Source organism: Phalacrocorax carbo, chromosome 3 (genome assembly GCF_963921805.1).
Source record: "Phalacrocorax carbo chromosome 3, bPhaCar2.1, whole genome shotgun sequence".
NCBI lineage: Eukaryota > Metazoa > Chordata > Aves > Suliformes > Phalacrocoracidae > Phalacrocorax > Phalacrocorax carbo.
This window is the reverse complement of record NC_087515.1, coordinates 10,096,715-10,117,570: the sequence shown is the minus strand read 5'-3', so window position 1 is coordinate 10,117,570 and position 20,856 is coordinate 10,096,715. Positions and strand designations below refer to the sequence as shown.

The window sequence follows — 20,856 nt, the reverse complement described above, 5'->3', positions numbered from 1 at the left end:
ATAAAAAAAAAACCAAACCACAAAAGGAAACCAAACCAAGGATGAGCAATGGAAGAATAAAGTTCAGCCTGGCATTTTTTTCTGTGAGTAAAGATTGGGCATGGCTTGAGTCAATTGCTTTAAGGTTCAGAGATGTCACACACATTTTTTTTAGGTTTGGTAATAATATTTGAAACAAGGTAGCCATCGCAGAAAAAATATGGTTGTTTTCATTAGCTATAGTTTCCCACATGGAATTTATTTTGTGCTGAATCTCCATACCCTGTTTGTTTCATTGGCTCTTTTTCTCATTCAAAATTTTATTTTTTCACTTCCTTGAGCATGGGTAACTTGTCTGCTCCAGGTCTTGGCAAAGTCAGTGAATCTTCAGGTACTGAAGATGACTTCTATGTATGACAGGAACTGTTATTAGACAACAGTGCAAGGCCCAATATACTGCTATTGCATTGTATTTTTTATCTTGCTATAGGAACTTCGTTGCTTGGCACTACCCAATAGTGTCTTTTTTCCCTAGAATAAATATTTTTTTCTTCAGTGTTTGCAACTTCTAATTCACATATAATTGTTTTGCATCCTTCATGTGTATTTTTTTTTCTAACTTTCCTTAAATAAATGCAGCCCTTTTTTCCACTTTTGTGGCCTGATTGGATTTTCTTTAGCCATACTCTATTGACAACTCCAACTGTCAAAGTTAAATGTGTTCAGGTGTTGCATTGCTGAAACTGCAAATGGCAAGTCAGCTTCCCCCTTTAGGGCAGACTGATACTCCAGAATCTGGTTTGCATTGCTCTCTTGCAGGTTTATCATTACAAGTGTATCATTTCAAAATGCTGCCTGGTTATGTGCTTTGAGGAGGCTGGTGTTTGTAACAGAAGAACTAAATTATCCAGCAACTTCAGTTCCTGATGTCTGAATCACATTTCAGTACCCGCACATAGTAGAAAATTTTTAATTTGTTATGCCTTAAGCTCTAGTTTGTCAAGCAGGAAGTTTTTTCCTGCTAGAGCTTCTGATGTTGCTTTCATGGTTTCTAATTCTATTTGCCTGGTTTATGTAACCTACACAATAACCATTTTCAGTTCATCCAGTTAATATTACTGGGTATTTACTTAAATGTCTGAGAAGGTGTATTCATTTTTATTTTTATATTGTCTGGGCAGCCTATAGCATATAGTAAAGTCCTTTGTAAGGTGGTAGTGAAAAATAAAAAAAATGAAATATCAATATCAAGACATGACAGTGAGCTAGGACATCCTGAGTCAGTCCTTGCCCAGATGATACAAACTGAAACCTTTGATTTAGTAAAAAAAAAAAACCAAAACCAAAAACCCACAAAAAACCAAACCCAGCAAACATACTGTTATTTTTAGTGCAAGTCATAAAATGACTTCAAACAGCACTTTGGGAGAAGACTAGATTTAATAGATTAAGATCCTTGAGTTCCTATATTTTGTGGGTCTTTCCCTTGGTGCAGTTTCATTCCAAAATCAAGAAAAGCATTATGCCTTACTATTTTTATCTGTTGTGCTTTTTGGTAGACAATACCATGGCCTTCAAAAACAAAAATTATTCAAAGATGTCCGTGTATTGTTTTACTTGCATAGCTAGTTCCACAGGCATTCTTCCTTTCTTTCTTTTCAAGATATTTATTCACATTTGGAGTCACTGATCTAAGGCAGATTTAGAAGAAAGGCTGCAATAGTGTATCATGAGGTGAAAGACTTCAGTGTTGGATTGCTGTGTTCTACCTGCTGGGAACCATTTGTCTGAGGGAGCGGAGAAGAGCACATGAGTTAGTCTGTCATCAGTTGTCATTAGTTGAACATGCTGAAATAGCTCAGCTCAGCTGCCCAGCCATACGAGTCCTGCAGCCACTGCAAAAGGAGTCATTGGGACTTGGTGGCTGGGGCACGGTAGGAGGGTTGGGGTCCTGATGGCAGTGGGACTGGCTTTGGCTGATGTGGAACTGCAGCTGCTTCAGTTCCGCATTTATCTGATGAGGGTTGAAACTGTGTATTTGCCTGTCCGTTGAGTCTTCAATGCTAAGGATTGAAAATAAGTCAAGACAGTGAAGTCCTGGACATGCAAGCAATTTGTGACAGGGTAATCTATGTATTAGCTTTGTACGTATTAACTGTCCATAGCTAATCCTACTGTGTGGCACATGCAAGGAGCATGAGGCAGTTCACACAAAGTAGGTTACTTGATATTTGCTGCAGTGGATGAAGGAACTGCAAATAAGGAAGAGGTGCCACACTATAAATTCATGTGCCATAATGCTGGCCAGTAAACTCCTCCTGTATTTAGATCTTTAAATTTAATGAAGCTGCTAACTTCTTCATTTCAGTAAGTAAAACTTTGTGCACAGGCTGCTCCAATCCCATTAAATTTTGAGTAAAATGTATACACTGGAATTTTATCACCTTTTCAGATATTAAAAGCTGTGGAAGAATTTGAAAATAACATGTTTTCTTCCACTTTGAACCAAGCTTGCAAAAACGTGTGAAAAGCCCTTCAAACTTGAGGAGGAAGTGGGAATGAAAGTCTTTGGTAAGAAAAACATTATGAACGGACCTCCAATTAAAGTTAAAATACAAATGAAGGATAATTGTTTAGTCATGATAAATCAGTATTCTTTTAAATTTCAGCTGCCTTTCTGCCTGCAGAAGATTGTGATTAGTAGTTAGTGGTATATTCTAGAGCAGCTGTTCCTACTGTAGAGCTTGACTTCTATGGATGTATTGGCTAACATGGCTGGACCTTTGTTATTGAAACATCTTCTGTTCAGTCCATTATGGCCCTGGTGTGTTTATAGTTGCAATACCGTGAGGATGCACTCATTCTGTTAAAACTGCTGATGTGCCTGAATGGGATGGCCCTCAACCTGTTCATCTTGTGGACCAAGTACAGGGAACATGTTTCTATTTTCTCTCTCCCTCCTTCTAACTTGTAATAGTACCTGGCGCGTACATCCAAGGCTAAAGGGGAAAAAGCACTTCTAAATTTCTGGCAACACTGGGAACACACTTTGCTTTTGATTCAAAGTGAATCAATCCTATTAAGATAAAATGGAGAGTAAAACATATGCAGGAGTCAAGTAATGTTTGGTTTCTCAGGGGTGTGTCCTGTATCCCAAACTGTGCTGACCCTCAACATGCACGTGTGCTCTTTCTTGCCCCCTTGGTTGGGAACCGGCAATATTCTGTGTGGAAATAACCTGAATAGCAAATATCCTGCAAAGGCAGAGCACACAGGAGCCATGTGAATGCAGGAAGGCTAGCAGGCTGTAAGGAGCTGGGAAGTGACAAACTTGTAGTGCAGTGTTTCTGCCAGTGGGGTGATGGACTTGTTCTTTTGAACTTCTCTGCCCTTCATTCTTCCGAAACTTTTAGGAGCTTTGTATCTCTGAAATCTTCAGCTCTCTAAAGCTTGCTGTTAGGAAGAGCCATCAGCAGAAAAGAGTGACTACTTAAGCCCCACTTCCTCAGGTAACTAAAAACAGTTTGAGTAAGAGTTTTGATTACTAACTCTGTGGCAGAAGGAGAATACAGTTTAAAAAAACTTAAATCATTTGTTTAAAAAATACACACTGTTGCTTGAAGTAAGAAGTGAAATGAAGGCCACAACTGGGCTTTTTAAGTTAAGCAAGAGATAATATTAGTCTTGTATGTGACAGATATACTAAATAAATAATTACCATATTTTCAATAGGAAATATACAAGAAATAAAGTCCAGGAAGAGCTAAGCTGAAATAAACATAGAAATGCAGCACAAATTACTCTAAGGTGTTAGGTATTATTTATTAAACTATCAGAAGTGTTGCTGAGTGGGAAGCAATAGTGATAATAACTTTTATACTATGGAAACATAGAGTAATTTAAAGAACAGAGGACGTTAATTGTTCTAGCCTTTAAAAAGGGAGCTGATGATGATCTGTCTTAATCAACTTCTTATGCTTTTGTCCATATTTAGTTCCATGTTAAAATGATTTAAAATGTTTTTGGTGAACCAGAATACTAGTCTGCTATTGCAGTAGCATGCTCAGTGTTGTTTAAAATACCTTTTACTTTTTATGCAGCTGAGCATAACTAAGTTCCCAGTCAAACCTTTTTGTTGGAGACACAAAGTGAGTAACTTCTGTCGTTAGCTGTGGGTAGTTCCTAAAAAAACAAAAGCCAAAGCCCCATACTTGTTCACTAAAGTACCAATGAAAGGGATGACTTGATCCCTTTTTGTGGATGGTTTATTTGGTTTGGTTCCTGGGACAGTGTGTGTGGAGTTCAGAGCTCTTCCCATTTAGCATTCCCTTTCACAACTCTTCCTTTTCATTTATTTATTTTTTAAGGCAACAACATTATTGAAATTACAAAGGAAAATCTATAGGTTTTCTCCCATAGAACTGCTTGAATTCCAGATTTCTGTCTATTGAAAGAAACACTTGCATTCATTTAATAGCCTTTAAAATTTTTTTAGTATGATACTAATAAAAGCATTTTCCAGTGGTCTTCAAGTGTCCTGAGGTCAACCAGACTTTCATTGTAGTATTCTGCAAAACATATGCTAATGTTGTATCAAATCAAGTTTAAATCACCAGTCATTCTTAAATCAGTGTATAAAGGTCCACCTGAAAATATTCTGCTTACATGGCAATGAGGGCTTCTGATTGTGATTTAGTTGACATTTCGTAATATACCTGCTCGAACAAGTCCTTGCATAAAATCATCAAGCTGCAAGCTCACTGTATGTGGTAATTCTAAAAGCTTATAGTGACAATTTGACATGTAAGTGTTTGATCACATTCAGTAAGAAGTAGTGTAAGAAATAGAATTAAGACTTACCATGCTAGTAGCTGTATTCCTGTCGGCTGCATGCAAGAAAGGAGTGAGTGGGCATGACAAGCAAATGTGGAATAGCTTCTCTCAGGGAAGGCATTTGCTAGGTCCTAATTACAGACCAGCTTGAAATCTTTGTAATAAGTAATATTAATCATTAAAACCATGGGTGGTATTGTTGTTTCTGCACATGTTTTACCCTGCTTTGTGTCTTGCTAAATCCTTAATACTGTCTTTTTGTCTTTTCTGGCTGCTGTTTTCATGTGATCATACATTGAGAAAGTGTGTATTTGTTACCTTTTGGCTTTATTTCATGGGAAGGAGAGAGATGGGAAGGACACAGACATTCAAGAAATGCTATACTCCAAACTGTAAGGCTAGGTGTCTGTTGAATGAATTGGGCTGTGAGTAAAGAACTGAACAAATAATTAAAATATAATGTATTTTAAGCCTTGTTCTACTTGTTCATTTTTATATGAATCTCTAGAAAGAGGACTTCCTATTAGGAGAAGATCTTAAAATCAAGTCCCATGTTTTTGTCTGATTGGGAAATGCTGAATGTGAAGAAAATTGCTTTCTTTACATCAGAGCTACCATGCTAATTTTTAAAGAAGTTTGGTTTTAAGCTTGTCATGATGTTAAATATTTTGTAGAATACCCATGTAGCACCACAGAATTATGACGGGATCAATGAGCTTTTATTATGCTCGTGCATGGACACACACTCTCCCTGCCTTCAGACAGTGAAGATTGCCTTGAGCAAACATCACTTGTAATTTTTAAAGCAAAATTTTGAGCCTTTGGTTGTTTTGTAAAATAAGTACATCCAACTTTTTTTTTTTTCCATGTAGGGCCTGTGTTACTGATCTTGGAACAAACAAGTTAGTGTATTTCCAAGAAAAATACATCTGTGGACTTGGCTGTTGAGAAAAATTGTAAAAAGCTCCAAAGCATTCCATAAGGGAGAGGGGAGTATGTATCAGATATTTTGTATGGAGCCTACCTTGGAATGATAAATATGTTTTTCATGTTCCAGTGGAGATGTAGCAAAGAATAATCATAGAATATCTTTTTCAAGTTATATATCTGTAATACTATGGATGGATGTAGCAATCAGTAATGTTGATTTCAATAATCGTCCCTTATTGGTTCAGCTTTCATGTTCTGTGTCAAGAAGCAAATGGAATTGAAAATGGAAAGATGTTAAAATTACTTAAATACATGTTTTTGTCTGGAGAGTATACTCACCTTCATACCCACAAAGTAAATAATTCCCTGTATTAAAGAAGAAAAAATTTGCATTGCCTTGAATGTAATTTAATCTTACTTAGTATTTTGGGACATGGAATAAACCCCATATATTTCACAATTTTGGGGAAAGTGAAATCACCACCCTTGGGAGGTTAAGAGGTCCAGTTTTACTTGCAAAGTAGTGTTTGTCTTTTCAATAGTGCTCAGGACTGTGGTCAGGACTTGGCCAATACAAATAAAACCTCCTTTTCATGCACAGCCTGCAAAATAACTTGGAATAGGCCATGATGGAGGCAGTGAGAATAGGAAGTAGAGGAGGAGGAGGAGTACTTGACTGCATCTTTAAGCTTACATTCTGCTGAATGCAATGCCTGATTTTTATTTATTTCCTTATCTTCCTCTTTTCTTGTCTTGGCAATAGCATAGTCGGATAATACAGTCTGATATGGGAGGGAGGGCAGTATTTCTGTAGCTTTCATTAAAGGAAGCTTTTTCCCAAAGACAATTTGGTTATGGTTTCTTTGGCCTGCTTGCCACAATCATTTCTAAAGGCTACTTACCAGATGTACTATCTTTATTAGCGTACTGGGTATGCTAATCTCTGTATAGAAGACCTTGTTTGATCATGGTGAAGTAGGAAATCTTCAAAATATTTTTCTTTATGCAGTTCCTTAATCTGAATGAGTGTGATGGACAAAATATCAACACTTCATTGTTTGATAGTAAGTCAAGGTACTCTTACAAGCAGTCATTGCCCTTTAACTGTTTATTGAAAGTAGCTTTTGAAGAGTGTTGCCTTTCAGTGTAAGAAGTCTGCAAAGAATAATAGTCACGACAAATTATTTTTTGCTTAGGAATGTAAAGATTAGGAATGCAGAATAAGCTGTTCCTGTTCTTTAATAAATGCAAAATATCCTTATTGTCTGTTATCAAAAGATAAAATAGGGTCACTTTTTTGAAGTCTTAATGGCTTTATCTGATTGGCTAATAACTGAGTATGCTTTTAACAGTGTGAAATCTAATGTTTAGACTGAGAATACCTTAAAACAAAGAAAAACGATTTAACCCTCTGGTACCCCTGATTATTATAACAACAATATATGCATAAAACTGCTTATGACTCTGTAAGACTGCTTCCATGTACAGGACCAGTCTAGTGCAAAGTTTTCTAGTAAGTCTTCTAAGAATTTTTGTTTACCAATATTCTCTGTAAATATAACCCACGATTTTATTTTTTGTCAAGTTGCTGAAGCCTTAGCTTCAATCTGCTGTTCTTAATACAGTTTGATCTCCTAGGTTCTACAAGGAATTGTGGGGTGTGGTGGTTTTTCTTGTGTGGTTTCCCCCCCCGGTAGTGTCTTAATCCGTGTTTGTCTTTTTTTTTTTTTTGGGGGGGGGGGGGTGTGGTTGTGGTGGGTTTTTTTGTTTTATTTAAAGGGACTTTTGTGGTAGGGGAAGGCCTGACTATCATCATAGTTTCTGTAGTTTTAATTTTCCTTTCTTAGGTGCTTTAAATGGAAGTTTATTTAGTTTCAGTTGAGTTTGCTTAAACTTGGTATAAAGTCTCAGTGTTGGACTTCATATTTGTTGTAGACAACCTGATTGTTTATTCATGCAAATAATACCTTTTTTGCATACTGTTACACTCAAATGATTGATAGCCATCAAGTAAGCCTTATTTTTGTACATTTGTTTGCAGTATTTATGGTGATATTGATAAAATAGCAAAGGAAAAGATCTCAGGCTTTTTTTTAGTTATTATTGCATCAATAATGGAGTAGGATATGGTCTTTTAAGTAATTGTCCTTCAAAATCAAAACCCCAAGCAACTTTCAGTGCAGCTGCACTGTTGGCAGAGAAAGGGGGTTATTTCAGTTGCTGTCCTGACAGATATTCCTGTGTGTCACAGCAATAAAATAGATGTAGGTCTAATTCTGACCTGGACCAGAGGGAGAGGGTGTTTGTGCACCCCCACAGCTGTAGCCACATTACAGGACAGATTGGCTGCCAGAGGGCAACAGCCTTCTGAGCGGCTTTCTTGTCCTTACTCTGTCAGATGCATGGGGCAACCTGTAGGGCAAGAAGAGTAACAGGGTTCCTTTTGTAGAGATCTCAAACTCTTTGAATGCAGGAGGAAAATCTCTCTCTGTCCTTAAAAGCCTTCTAGCTGTGAGTGCTGTTATGCCTTTCTGTAATTAAAATATAAGGAAGACATGCTGCTTCCCACAAATGCTACCGAGGAGTCTGCTGTGATAATCTGACCCTAGGCCCAGACTGACAGGGTGCCAGGCTGTACCCTCCAGTTTTGTCACTGTAAAGCAGAAGGTGTGGTTGTTGTCTCTTCCCTCCCCGCCCTCTTTTTTTTCGTAGATTGGAAGGGACCTTTAGAGGTCATCTAGTCCAACCCCCCTGCAGTGAGAAGGGACACCTTCAACTAGATCAGGTTGCTCAGAGCCGGGTCCAACCTGACCTTGAGTGTTTCTAGAGATGGGGCACCTGCCACCTCTCCGGCCAACATGTGTTTCACCACCCTCATAGTAAAAAACTTTTTTCTTTATATCCAGTCTAAATCTACCTTCCTTTAGTTTAAAACCATTAAACCAAACCATTTTAAACAAAAAAAAAAAAGACCAACAGTTTTTTGTTTGGTTTTCCTTCTTCCTTTCTCTCCTAGCCAGACACCCCCTGAGAAATATATTGCTATTGCTTTATTGATTTGGTAGAACTCTTTAACTCTTGTTGGTTTAGTTAGTCTTTCATATAGATGTTTATATATATACACACACATACATATAGGTAATATAGGTAATGTGCATATCTACCTGTTGAATGTGTGCTAAATAAAAGAAGAAAACAGGGATATGACTCAGCTTGATGTCCTGATGCTCTATAAAAGCATTTTCTTGCTCTGGTTTTGGTTTCTGTTCTACGTTTTATCACATTTAATTTTATTTATTTTTAAGCTTAAAGTAACTTTTAAAAAATCTTTTAAAATATTGTATCTAGCAGATGTTGCAAGTGAACAATTTTTTCTGCCTGTAAACAAAAGGCTCAGGTGATTTTGTAGGCTTAAGATTCAAGGAGGTTTTCATACTCTTATTTTGCCTTCTTTCCTCCTCCATCTCTGTGTACAATAAAAAAGGTGACTAAAAAAGGGGAGGGGCAAAAGGAGAGCAGTTTTGCAGAGTAGTGGTTAAAAGGGTTTCTTTGCTCTCAGTGGTTCCCTTGTTCTGTAGAATTTAGTGAAGACTACATCTTTCAATGGACAGTGAAAATTACGTATTTTAGACATAGTATAAGGTTTCAATATGAATCTCTACTCTGTTTTTCAAGAAACTGTGGCCGAATTTGGTTATTTGAGCTAAGGTGGAACAAGCCAAGTACTTCAGAAGCAGAATGAATACCAAGGCTATGATTCTGTTGCCTTGTCAGCTAAACCTTAGTAAGTTTAAGAGATACGCCAACAGACCAAGGAGGACTGCAATTTTTATGAGATGTTTTGGTTTAGTGATAGGGAGAGTCATCCTGAATGTACCCATGCTCTGCCTTCGAACAAGGAGTTTAAATTGAATGGATGCTTCACTTTTCCCTTGTGTTTCCTGTTTTCTTCCACTTCACCTATTTGCATGCTTGCCATCCAGTTCTACTCTGCTATGTCAGTGTAACTCTCAAGTAATTGCACAGAATTTTCATGAACTTTATAAAACTAATATCAATATTTCTTTATGTTGGTGTGCATGGGAACAGTTTCTTGTTCAAGGCTTTATATAGCATTTGAATGTTTCTAGAGGGTTGTGTTCAGGTGAATTTTCCAGTCGGGAATATTAGATAATAGCACTTTAAGCTTGTTGGACGACTGCTGAAAATCTAGATTTTTTTGTTCAGTTTTCCTAGGCATGCAACTTCCTCTTCTCTGGGGAATGTTGATTAAAAGTTTCAATGTTTTTAAGCATAATTTACATAATTTATGCTTCGATTGAAATTTTTTTAAAATGAAATTTTCTAATAGCCTTTTTTAAGGGTATATTTTTATCAACCTTTATGGATATTGTTACAACACTAACCAAAGCCTCAAAGTGAAAAGTGTTGTCACTTGACAACTTGATCCAACTTGGCCTGACCAAAGTAGTGTCTTTTCACTGTGCTAAACTTCTACAGCTGTATCCCAGGTTGCTTGGCAAGCAGTGGCCAACACTGAAGTTTTCTTGCTTCCTCTTGTGAAATACACTGTGAATTCTGAAGGTCCATAAATTCTTCAAGAAATATTTTTATTGATGGTTACCCATCTAAATTAAAGCAGTTTAGGCTATGTATATGCTTGAGGGTTTTGAGCAGCAATGTCGCATGCTACAGTGGCATGAAGAATGGCTTATGTAAATTGAATTTGTTCCCAATGAGAGGTTCTTCAACCATGCATCTGTTATGTTTTGGGTTTTTTTTTTGTTTGGTTTTTTCCCCGCCCCTGCCCCAAGATATGCGCTTTATTAACAAATTCACTTCATGGACTAGCCCTAGGAATTGGTCAGAATAGCTTCAGCCAGGAAACTGTTGTCTGCGGAGCCCTCTGTTTCCCTTTCTGGGATCACAGCAATATGAGTAGCAAAAGAAGCAGGGGATTATAAAAGCACCAAGGGTAGTTTCATGACTAAAACATTTAGAAGCTACCCTAGACTATGAATTATTTTCTTGTATTTATAGTCCCTGTGATGGCAGATGAGCCATCTACCTGTACCTTTGGAAAGGTGGTCTTAATTTTCTAGCCACCCTACATGTGGCTTTAACCTTACTTGCAAAAGAATTAGGCATTCAGTGTTGTTACAGAAATAAATGAGACCATTTGAACACCTGTAGTGTTGTGTAAAACTGCATAATTTAAGAAGAAATGTTGTTGGTTTTGGATTTTAAATGCTCAATATTAAGGTACTTCAGTGCTAAAAAGTGCTTTCTACAGTTCCCTGTTTATAATAAACCCTTTTTAGACATTTTGTGGAGATTTTACCATAAGTATTGGTTAATTTCTTATGTTGTGGTGATGAGCATGGCAGATAAAGTCAGTAGGAAGTTAATAATCCACAAAAGGTATTTAGTGACTTTGTCAAGTCACTAAGTTTAGTCACAAGGTTTTAGTTGCCTAAGCAAAACTAAAAAACTAAAACAAAAAACCAAGGTTCAGTCAAGTCACAAGGTTTAGTGCCTGTGCAATAACTAATGCATAGGCTAATCAACTGATAAGGAAATGAGGAAAAAACCTACTGATTTAATTGGCTTTTAAGCTTTTTGTTTTAACCTGAATAAGGTAGATGTCCTAGTTAAAATATTACGTGGTGATATAGTTAAAGGTTATTTTCTAATGCATGTATGAGTAGGTTGGCTATGGTTGCACGTGGAACACTGCTTGCAGTACTGCCCGACTTCAGTGTGTTTTACAGAGCAGAATATTGTTGTGGTGTTTTCCACTTAACTTCCTAGATTTAAATGTCATCTTTATAGATTACTTCTTAATACCAATTTTATATTGATACAGTAATCTTCTCAGGGTTGGAATTACCTTCATTTTGCTCTTTTCTTTCTATAGCATGCATTTCTCTGTTTCAGTCGAAAATAGAACTGCTGGCACTAGTGTCCTTAATTACCTTGTTAGTCAATAAAGCAGTTATCGTAGGCGCTTTTCCAGCGGGCATTGTTTGCTGACAGCATTTCTTTGCGATTTGGAAATCAGCTTCAACTTCAGGTCTTCTCCAGACATTACTGGCTCCATTAGTGCTCTTTTAATTCTGAACTCGCCCGTGTCATGGCTTATACCTGGTGTTTGTCTGTCTTGATTCCTCACTCCAGAGTCTGCCTTGCTCCAGCTCAAGTGTCTTGTCCAGGTGTGGTGGTGTTCTCGCCTTCTGGGTCTTCTACCCTCATGTATGTTCTTTACTAGCAACAGGGGATGAATTGAGAGTACTGGGGAAAGATGCCATATTTTTGGTTCTAACTGGCACTATAACATTAAAAACACAGAGTAAAAACAAATTGTGGAGCATACTCTGTGTAGGCAGGTGCGTTGAGAGAATTTATCTCTGTGCTCGTGAACTAATATACACATGGAAAGTTTTCAAAAGCCTATTGCTTGTCTGCATTTGGATAGATTTGCACAAGTGACAGAAGGCCTTAGTACCAGTTTGTAACTTTTGCTCATGTCAGTTATCAATTTGCATATATGAAGTACTATTTATGATTTTTTAAAGAGGTAGTAGCATAGAATATTTTCCTGTAACCTGTTTTGGAAATGTTTGAGTCCTTTCTTCTGAAGCTTCCCCAAATATACTAGGTAATTTTATGAGAAGGTAAACTTAATTTTAGCAAATTTTTTAGCAGCTGGAAATACGAACTTATAAGGGCAAATAATGGGCAACATAGGGCTTCCAGCTTTGTCAGTACTGTGTCTCAGCCAGATGCAGGTTTTCTTGAATGTTCTTTTAAAACATTCTTAAATAGAATTTTTGGTACAGTAATAGGATAATTGTGTACCATTAAAATGATACTATTTTCAGCCTTAATATTGAAGACTGTGGTGCTTAAGTCTGAATTTCAGGCTTGTCTTAGGTTTAGTTTAAGTTTTAAATGTCGCTTTTTGTTTCTCTGTAGGATCGGTGTCTCAGTACTTGCTAATAGTTTAGTTGGAGAAAACAGTTGGCTGTTTTCTGTTACAGGCAAGTAAAAAAAAATGTAGACTGTAGATTGCTCAAATGTGAGATTATTAAGGATTTTTGCTTCAATAACATTACTCTACCAAAACTCTAATCTTGGCAGTGCTTCCCTAGACATACTTGAAATTGGTTACACCCATCTTTTGGCTACATAAAGCAGGGCATTAGTTCATAGGACAGAATTATATTTACAGGGATGATGCAGCCAATTTTCCTGTTGCTGCATCATCTGTTTCAAATGACTTACTACCCATGTGTTCATTCTTACACACTGGTTACTGCCTTTTGAAATTCATAGTCTTTCACAATTCAAAAATGCCGTTTCTTCTGCAGACAAGGAAGTGTTCTGCAGTTGCAATAAGTGTCTCAGCAGCTAACTTCCAGGTAACTAGAATAAAGTATTGCTTTGAATGATCAAGTCTTAATGATGAAATGTTTACTAGTTTTTTTAAAGATTACAACACAATACTGCCATATTAGGAAAGACTCATAAAACAAAATGTTTCAAACAAGTATTTAAGATTAATTATTCTACAGAAGTAATCAATACTTTTCGTAAATATTTCATCTAAAAAGTGTCATCTGTACTGGAGTAGGACAGGGCCATCTGGGCCAGTATCCTGTTCCCCATAAAAAAAGGCTAGCTAAGGAAGAGAGACTATTAACTAGGACAATACCAAGTGAGACCTCACTAAAGCACGCTCCCAGTCTCTCAAAATGCACATTGCATGCAGTTCCTGAGCTATAAGTGGGGTCACTGCATTTAATAGGCGTGCAGATTTTTTCTCCATGAATGCTTATTTCTTTTTGAACCCAGTTTAACCTTCTAGTATCCGTAACATTTCATTGCAACAATTAACATGGCCTAAATTTACACTGTGCAAAGAGCCACTTCTGATGATGATTTTGTACCTGTCTTATAGTAATTTAATTTGGTATCCCCTAGACAGTGAACAATCTTTCATCCTTGTATTCTTCAGAATACTACAGCTGGAGTTTTTAATACAGTAGTGTATTAAAAATATCATTAACTTGCACCTCAAAAACTTCATGAAAGTTAATCATCCATATACTGTCTAAATAATAAGTGTGCAGTTTCATATGAAATTTTTAATGCACTTTTTTGTTCTGATATTAAGTAACTGTTGCTACTGTATCCTGTTTTCAGCCAGTTTTGCTATGCAGACTTTCAGCATAGCTTTGATCAAAGGCTTTGGTTTATTCTAAGGAATACTTTAAAATAAAATATGTATCTAGGTTGATGATTCGTCGCAGTTGAGACAGCACTGTTTGAAAAGAAAAACATTATTAACTTCAATCGAAATGGTGATGGGCTTTTGACTACAAATGTGCTGCCAAACTGTGGCAATGATTGCTCTGTATAATACATTTTATAAAATTATTTCAGGTAGCTTAATCTGTTGTCAGACTTTGTCATTGTAGGGGGTTTGGGGCTTTTTTCAGCTGAGTAAATGTTGACCTACTTGTCTGTTTAATAAATAGTTTTTCTCCTTTACTCACAGTCTACCTATGTAAACTAAAACATAGTATTAGATTAAGAACTTTTTCAAATAGTTTATATCCTCTTGGAGGTTTTCATATGAATTTCCAGGTAGAACAGGAAGGCCAAATGGTGTGCATGTTACAAGCAGATGGCAGAGTTAAAAGGCAGTAAAATATAAATGGAATTAAAAGTTTTGATATTGAACAGCATGCTTGCTGTCAAACATCTTTTTAATTTATTTGTTAAAAGTTGGAACCTAGGCTAGCCATTTTTGATACTTCCTTTGCCTTTCCTAAAAGGAATGGAAAAATGTCATTTGATTGACCTAGTTTATCTTCTAGTTTTAAACTAGGTTAAATTAAAAATACAAATGTTAATTTCCTTCAAAGGTGCTGAATAAACTAAATTATGAAAATACTTATTTGGTAACTAGATGTCTTTTAAATTTGATTTCAACAAGTTGTTATTGTACATTTAATTTGTAATCTTCATATTTTCTCTGAATAAAGTGTAATAGAGATGCTGCATCACTTCTTCCATTGAGTTGGAGAACATTAAGTGGACATAAGTGTAATTTGAAGAATGTGTTGTGATACAGCTGTGGAAAGATAATCCTGTTGTAGGCATCACTGTATAAGGTGTTGCAATACATATTTACTTTTGTATTAAGTAGATCTTTAGCACATTACATCTTTCTAATTTCTTCCCTTTGAATTGCATTATTTTTTTTAACTGAGTCAACAGCTCTGCTGGTTCATTTTTAGTACCTGCCATGGTATACTTTCAACTTACTGGTTTTTAGCTGCCTGGTTTGTCTTCTTCAGATGCAGTCTTGACCTAACTCAGTCCCCTTTATAAGTTTTCATAATTTGTGATGTCTCTCCTTGATTTGTAGTTTGCCTAATGGGGCGGTGCTGGCATTGTCGTCTTAGTGGTTACATGTTAGTTACATGTTGGGTTCTGAGAACCTCGCTGAATTCTTGTTATTATGCAGATTATGCTCAAGTCTGCTGCAGGCTTATGTCTGCTTACAGTACATTTGCTACCCTTGCATAATTTCACTAAATGACATATAAATAAAAGAGAAGAGAAATGCCAGCGATTTGGTACTGACAGGAATGCAGACTAGTCGCTTTTTGTTTTCTTTAGTTTCTCTTTTAGTGAATACAGAGTGGTAACGAATGAAATTAGTACTTTGGCTTGCCTTTTCTTAAGGAGAGATTTGGAATATTTCTTAAAGGCTTTTCCAAGTATCAACCATTGAATTACTCTGGAGAGTGCTTTTAATCATATTTTCTTCCAGTGTCAAGTAGGCCATATTATGTGAAGAAATTTTCCATAGACAATTTTATCTGGTTTTCAAGTTTTGTTTTCTTTTGGGTTTTATGACATTTTAAGTAGCCATGAGTTTTCTTCTGTGTAAGTATGTAGCATGTCATGTTGATTACTGGAAAATTAAAGTTTGTAGGAGCACTGTTTTCAGTTTTATTGTTTATAAATAACTTCCGAGTTGTTCATTTTGCTCTGCTTTGTTTACAGTTCTAAATGTACACTGTTAAATTTCCAAGATACAAGTTTTATTGAGAAAAATCTAATGTTAAATAAGAAGCAAAGGTTCCTTTAATTTAAGTTTTCACTTGGTACTGTACAGAGGAAATGAGTTTAAAACCAAATGAGGTAGTTCTTTTTCACAGGAAAATGGGATGACACACATGCAAGTTACTTGCTGTATTTTGTGAACGTTTGCCACGTTGTTTATTGGTTGTGATAGTGAAGCATTAGTGTAGTGATTACCTTGATAATAAGCAGTCAAATGTTAAAAGGTTTCTGACAACTTGACATATGACTTTGGCATTAACTAGCTGCTTGTTCATTTTGAAGAAGCTTACCTCTGATTAAATCTGCCTAGTTGCATGAAGCCTCAGACTATGTAAATCTGGAGCATGTCACTTCCTGTGGTTGCTGGATTCAGTACATGCTATTGAGAATTCTGTATTTTCAGAGGCTTTTTGTATTCTGCTCACGGTGTTTGCTAAGCAGGAACTGTAGCTAAAAATAACTGAAATTAATTTTTCTCTCTCTCTCTGACTCTCTCACTGTAGGATGACGTAGCTTTGCCAAGGATTTATCAGCTAAGCAGAAAATGAGCTTAACATCCTGGTTTTTGGTGAGCAGTGGAGGCACCCGTCATAGGCTGCCACGAGAAATGATTTTTGTTGGAAGAGATGACTGTGAGCTGATGTTACAGGTAATTGCATCAGCCTTCCATGTACAACTGCTCAGATCGTGAACTTAATGCACCAGTTTTATATTCCTTTTGAAAAAGACAATTCCCCACATGTTGGGGAGTGATTGTTTTGGTCAATATTTTGTGTTCATAGAAACAGTTAGTTTAAATATATTGCCTTCAATCATGCAGTTACTGTCGAAGTGCAGAGGATCCCATTTTCTTCATGTAATTCACAGAATGTAAGAATAGAAGATGAAATAAATTTTGCAATATGATCAGTAAAGTGGATTGTGTACTCTATAAAATGTGATAATGCTAAGTGCACTGGATGCTCTTGAAAAGAGCTTTCTCTTTTTTCTGTAACTTGTAATCTAATTTAGTCACATGATCTGATGTAACTCTGTCCCCATCTTGTTGAACAAAGGCAAATGAAATCATTAGAGAAGAGTATTTCTGTATCTCTAAGGAAGTTGAATGACTCAATCTCAATAATGGTTTCAGTGGAACTGTAAAAATGCAAGTCTTGGTGAAAATAGTTTGATACTTCAGTAACTTCCACAACTTTCAGGATCATTATGTAGTAGAACTCTTAGAGCTGTGTAACTGTATTGTTACACAGCCGTATTGCATGCACTTTGCCCTGTCAAAGCTGTAGTCCTCTGAGCTGCTTCTTTCTAGTAGATATGTTTTTGAATGGTTAATGGTAATATTTTGGGGTTTCTTCTTGTCTTTGGTTACTGCAGAACTCTTAAGAGGATTGAACTAGTATTCTCAGCCATTCAATCAAATGTTTTCTTTTGGATTTTTTTGTTCCCAAGATTGGTGTATATAGCCGTTAATGGCCAAATTAGAATCTTATTTGCAAATGAAGTGCTTAGAAACCTACTTTTATGTGTCTACTCAGAAAGCAACATCTCTAGTAAACTCCATTTGGCTCCCAACCTCAGAAGGCATCTGAAGGTTTTATTGGTGTTGGAAGTACTTTGCCCCATCAAAGTAGTTGAAAATACTCTTAATTTCTCTTTAAAGACAGGCAGTATGATGTCTTGGTGATTTATGAGGTAAGTATTTAAAAAAACACAAGAGCAAACCAACACAAAAACCCTCCAACACTCAAAACCAAAAGAAAAGCAACCAAAAAAACCTTACCCTGTTGGGTTCCTACCCAGAAGATTATAATTAAAAAATTTTACCACTAGCTTGTTGTAATGGGTTGTTGTCTCTGAATAAGGGAGACTCTTCCGTCTCTCCCCTATGCCATCTCCTCTCTGTGGTTGATCAGTCCCCAGAGTGAAGCTGAGTACTCGAGCATTTATTATTTTGTGTTACAAAATTTCAGTCGTCATCATCATCTTCACAAATATCTGCCTCTGATTAATATTGTGACTAGATTCTAGTCATTTAGAAATGTTATTTCTTGTGTATTGACTTGAGAGACAGTAAAAGGAATGATGGGGCTTGGTGATTTTCAAGAAAATTCTCTTTAGCCTGCTGTTATGTTAGGTCTACATGCCAGCATGACTGTAACATCACATACTACTGAACGGGGAGTAACCCACCAAAAGAGAAGCTAATAATGTGTTTTTGTTCTGTATGTATAGCTCTTTGTGTACGACCTTCCTTTCTACTCTTGATAACTTGGTTGTTCTGTTACTGCAAAGCATGTGGACAATGCGTGTTAAAGAAAGTAGAATTTAATGCTTTTATTCATGATTTCTTGACAGAAAACGTTATAAAAGCCTTATTAAAAAGCATTTCAGCACTGTTGCATGCTTGATAGAACTAGACCTCAGATCTGTACCTAACCATGTTTCTTCTAACAGGTTTTGTTCATGTCTGGGACTACAGATTTGCTTTAACTGGGTTATTTTGTAAATATGCTCAAACACAGTGTGCAGTCTTTGTATTTAGCTAACTGCTCCAAAGCATCATCCTGCTTGTGGATAGATACAACTTTATCCCCTTGTTTTACCATTATGTTTAGAAAACTTATTGAATCTTGATGAGGGAATCATCTCCAAGGTGAAAAATTCTACATTATTCGTAATATAAAAATTATTTCAGAAAAGATTACTCTTATTTTCTGTATTCTAAATGTTTTCTTAGTAGTTAGGATTGAAGAGTCTTTGTCTAAAATTTATTTTAACTGAGGATGGATTTTTGTATTCATACAGCTCTTGGCACAGTTATTCAGGGTTTTGTTTTTTGTTTGTTTATTATTTCTGCAGTTGTATGTAGATCTTTATACTGGGTCTGTCTGGGATGGAGTTAATTTTTTTTATAGAAGCCCTTAAGGTACTATATTTTGGACTTGTGATCAAAATACTGTTGATAACACACCAGTATTTTAGCTGTTGCTGAACAGTGCGTGCACAGTTGCAAGACGTTCTTGTTCTCACTCTGTTCCTCCTACACACACGTGACTATGTTGGGGATGCACAAGAAGTTGAGAGGGAACACAGCCATGACAGCTGACCCAAACTGACCAAAGGGATATTCCGTGCCATATAATGTCATGCTCAGCAATAAAAAATGAGGGAGGGGGACTTTGGGGAAGGTAACCACTGCTCAAAGGCTGGATGAGCATTGGTCTGCTTGTGGGAGGTGGTGAGCAATTGACTTTGCATCACTTGATTTGTTTTATTTCTTCTTTCTTCTTCCTCTTTCCTTCGCTGCTTGAACTATCTTTAACTTGACCCATGAGTTTTTGTACTTCTGCTCTTCCTGTTCTCCTCCCCATCCCACTGGGGCAGGGGGGAGTGAGTGAGCAGCTGTGTGGTGCTTAGCTGCCAGCCTGGCACCACAGTCTTATAAAATGTAATTCTGATAGTACTTAAATTTGGACGGAAGCCTGCAATAACAAATCAGAAGGAAAAATGGCATTTGAAAGATATGCACAATCTTTGCACCTGTAAAGATTGCAATGGATAAAGATGTGTCCGATTATCTGCAAGTAATCTAAGCCTGAGGAGAACCTTAATGTTCTGCAGAATTTCAGGTGTTTCTCTAAAGGTCACAGTCTTGAGTAATCTTTCTTACCATTTTGGAAGCTGAGGCAAAATATCAAGAAGCTTTAAGGATCTTTTGGGTCATTTTCATCTTAACTTATTCTTGATAAGAAGTAGCACATAAAGATTATAAAATAATTGATTGCTAATACAACTTGTATTTGAATAACATAATTGAAAGAAGTTCAGAAATGTTTCCGATAACCTAGGTAAAGCTAGGGTAATTTGTGTGCTTGCATTGCTGTGTCACTTGAGTGTGGAAAAGTGTAATCTGTGCTTGACAGTGCAGGCTCAGCAGAACACACACATCAGTGAATTTGATTTTTCTGAGGTAGTTTATTTTCACTTGAAAGGTTACTAAGTTAGTAGAAAATGAACGATGCTGGTATATCTTCATCTACCACTAAAAATACTTAACTGATACGGTATACTAGTGCAGCTGTTATCGACATGGACCACATTGTTCATTTGTCTGCCTCTTCCTTAAATCTCCCCTCCCCTTTTATATCCTGATCCCCCTTTTATATACCTCAAAACCACAGAGCAAATTGGCTCAAATGAAAAGTCTAAAAATAATGTAGTAAGTATAAGCAGAAGAGGACTATTTCACTTCTTTAAGGAGAAAGCAAAACAGAAGATGGCATGAAAAGGAAGAATAAGGAATTAAACTGTAAAGAAAGGAAAATAATATTAGCAAATCTCAAGAAATCAAGAAGGAATGAGATAAGTGTGGGATTCTGAGAAGAGAAAGCATTTTGTTAGGAAAATTATTGCATGGTCATAGCCTTGAACTGGCTAATGGCCTGATAAAACTGGGACTCCTAGAACTGACAGGCTGCAGGTGCTGATTCAGAAATAAGCACAGACATCTTGAGCAGAAATTTACCATTCTCAGTGCTATGTAGTCCTGAACAACGAGTTGAGTAGAAGATGTGAGCTTGAAACTGGAAGGATGCTGTTGGAAGGAATGTGCTGCAATGCACTCATGTCAGGACACTGCGCTAGCAGAATTGCCAGAAACAGGCTGAGATGAAGTGTACACAGCTGGGGAAGGTGAACTGTGGTCTCCATCCAGTTGGGAACTCTTCTAGATGTCAAGGTGCTGACCACATGCGTGTGTGAAGGAAGCATACATCCAGCTCCACCTCTTCCATGCTTGAAGTTAGCACTGCAGCCTGAGAACGCTTGGCCATGGGCAAGTGCTAAAAGAGGGACTTAGCTGTTAGGGAGGTAGTGTTCTTGGAGGAAAGAGTAACAAAGATTGTTCCTGATCTATGAGTTGACATTTGGATGCGAAATAAATAAATGCTGAAGTGGGAAGAATAATTCAGGAAC

The 20,856-nt window shown here is 36.7% G+C and overlaps 1 protein-coding gene across 9 annotated transcripts in view; it reads left to right on the top strand.

The window, feature by feature from the left end:
* The window catches only part of CEP170 (centrosomal protein 170), a 106,595-nt gene that overhangs the window by 7,007 nt on the left and 78,732 nt on the right, over window positions 1–20,856 (top strand). For all 9 annotated transcript variants that reach the window (XM_064445795.1, XM_064445796.1, XM_064445791.1 and 6 more), the window contains exon 2: window positions 16,386–16,531. In XM_064445795.1, the coding sequence (XP_064301865.1) occupies window positions 16,427–16,531 (105 nt within the window). In that variant the 5' untranslated portion in view covers window positions 16,386–16,426. The remainder of the gene's footprint in view (window positions 1–16,385; window positions 16,532–20,856) is intronic.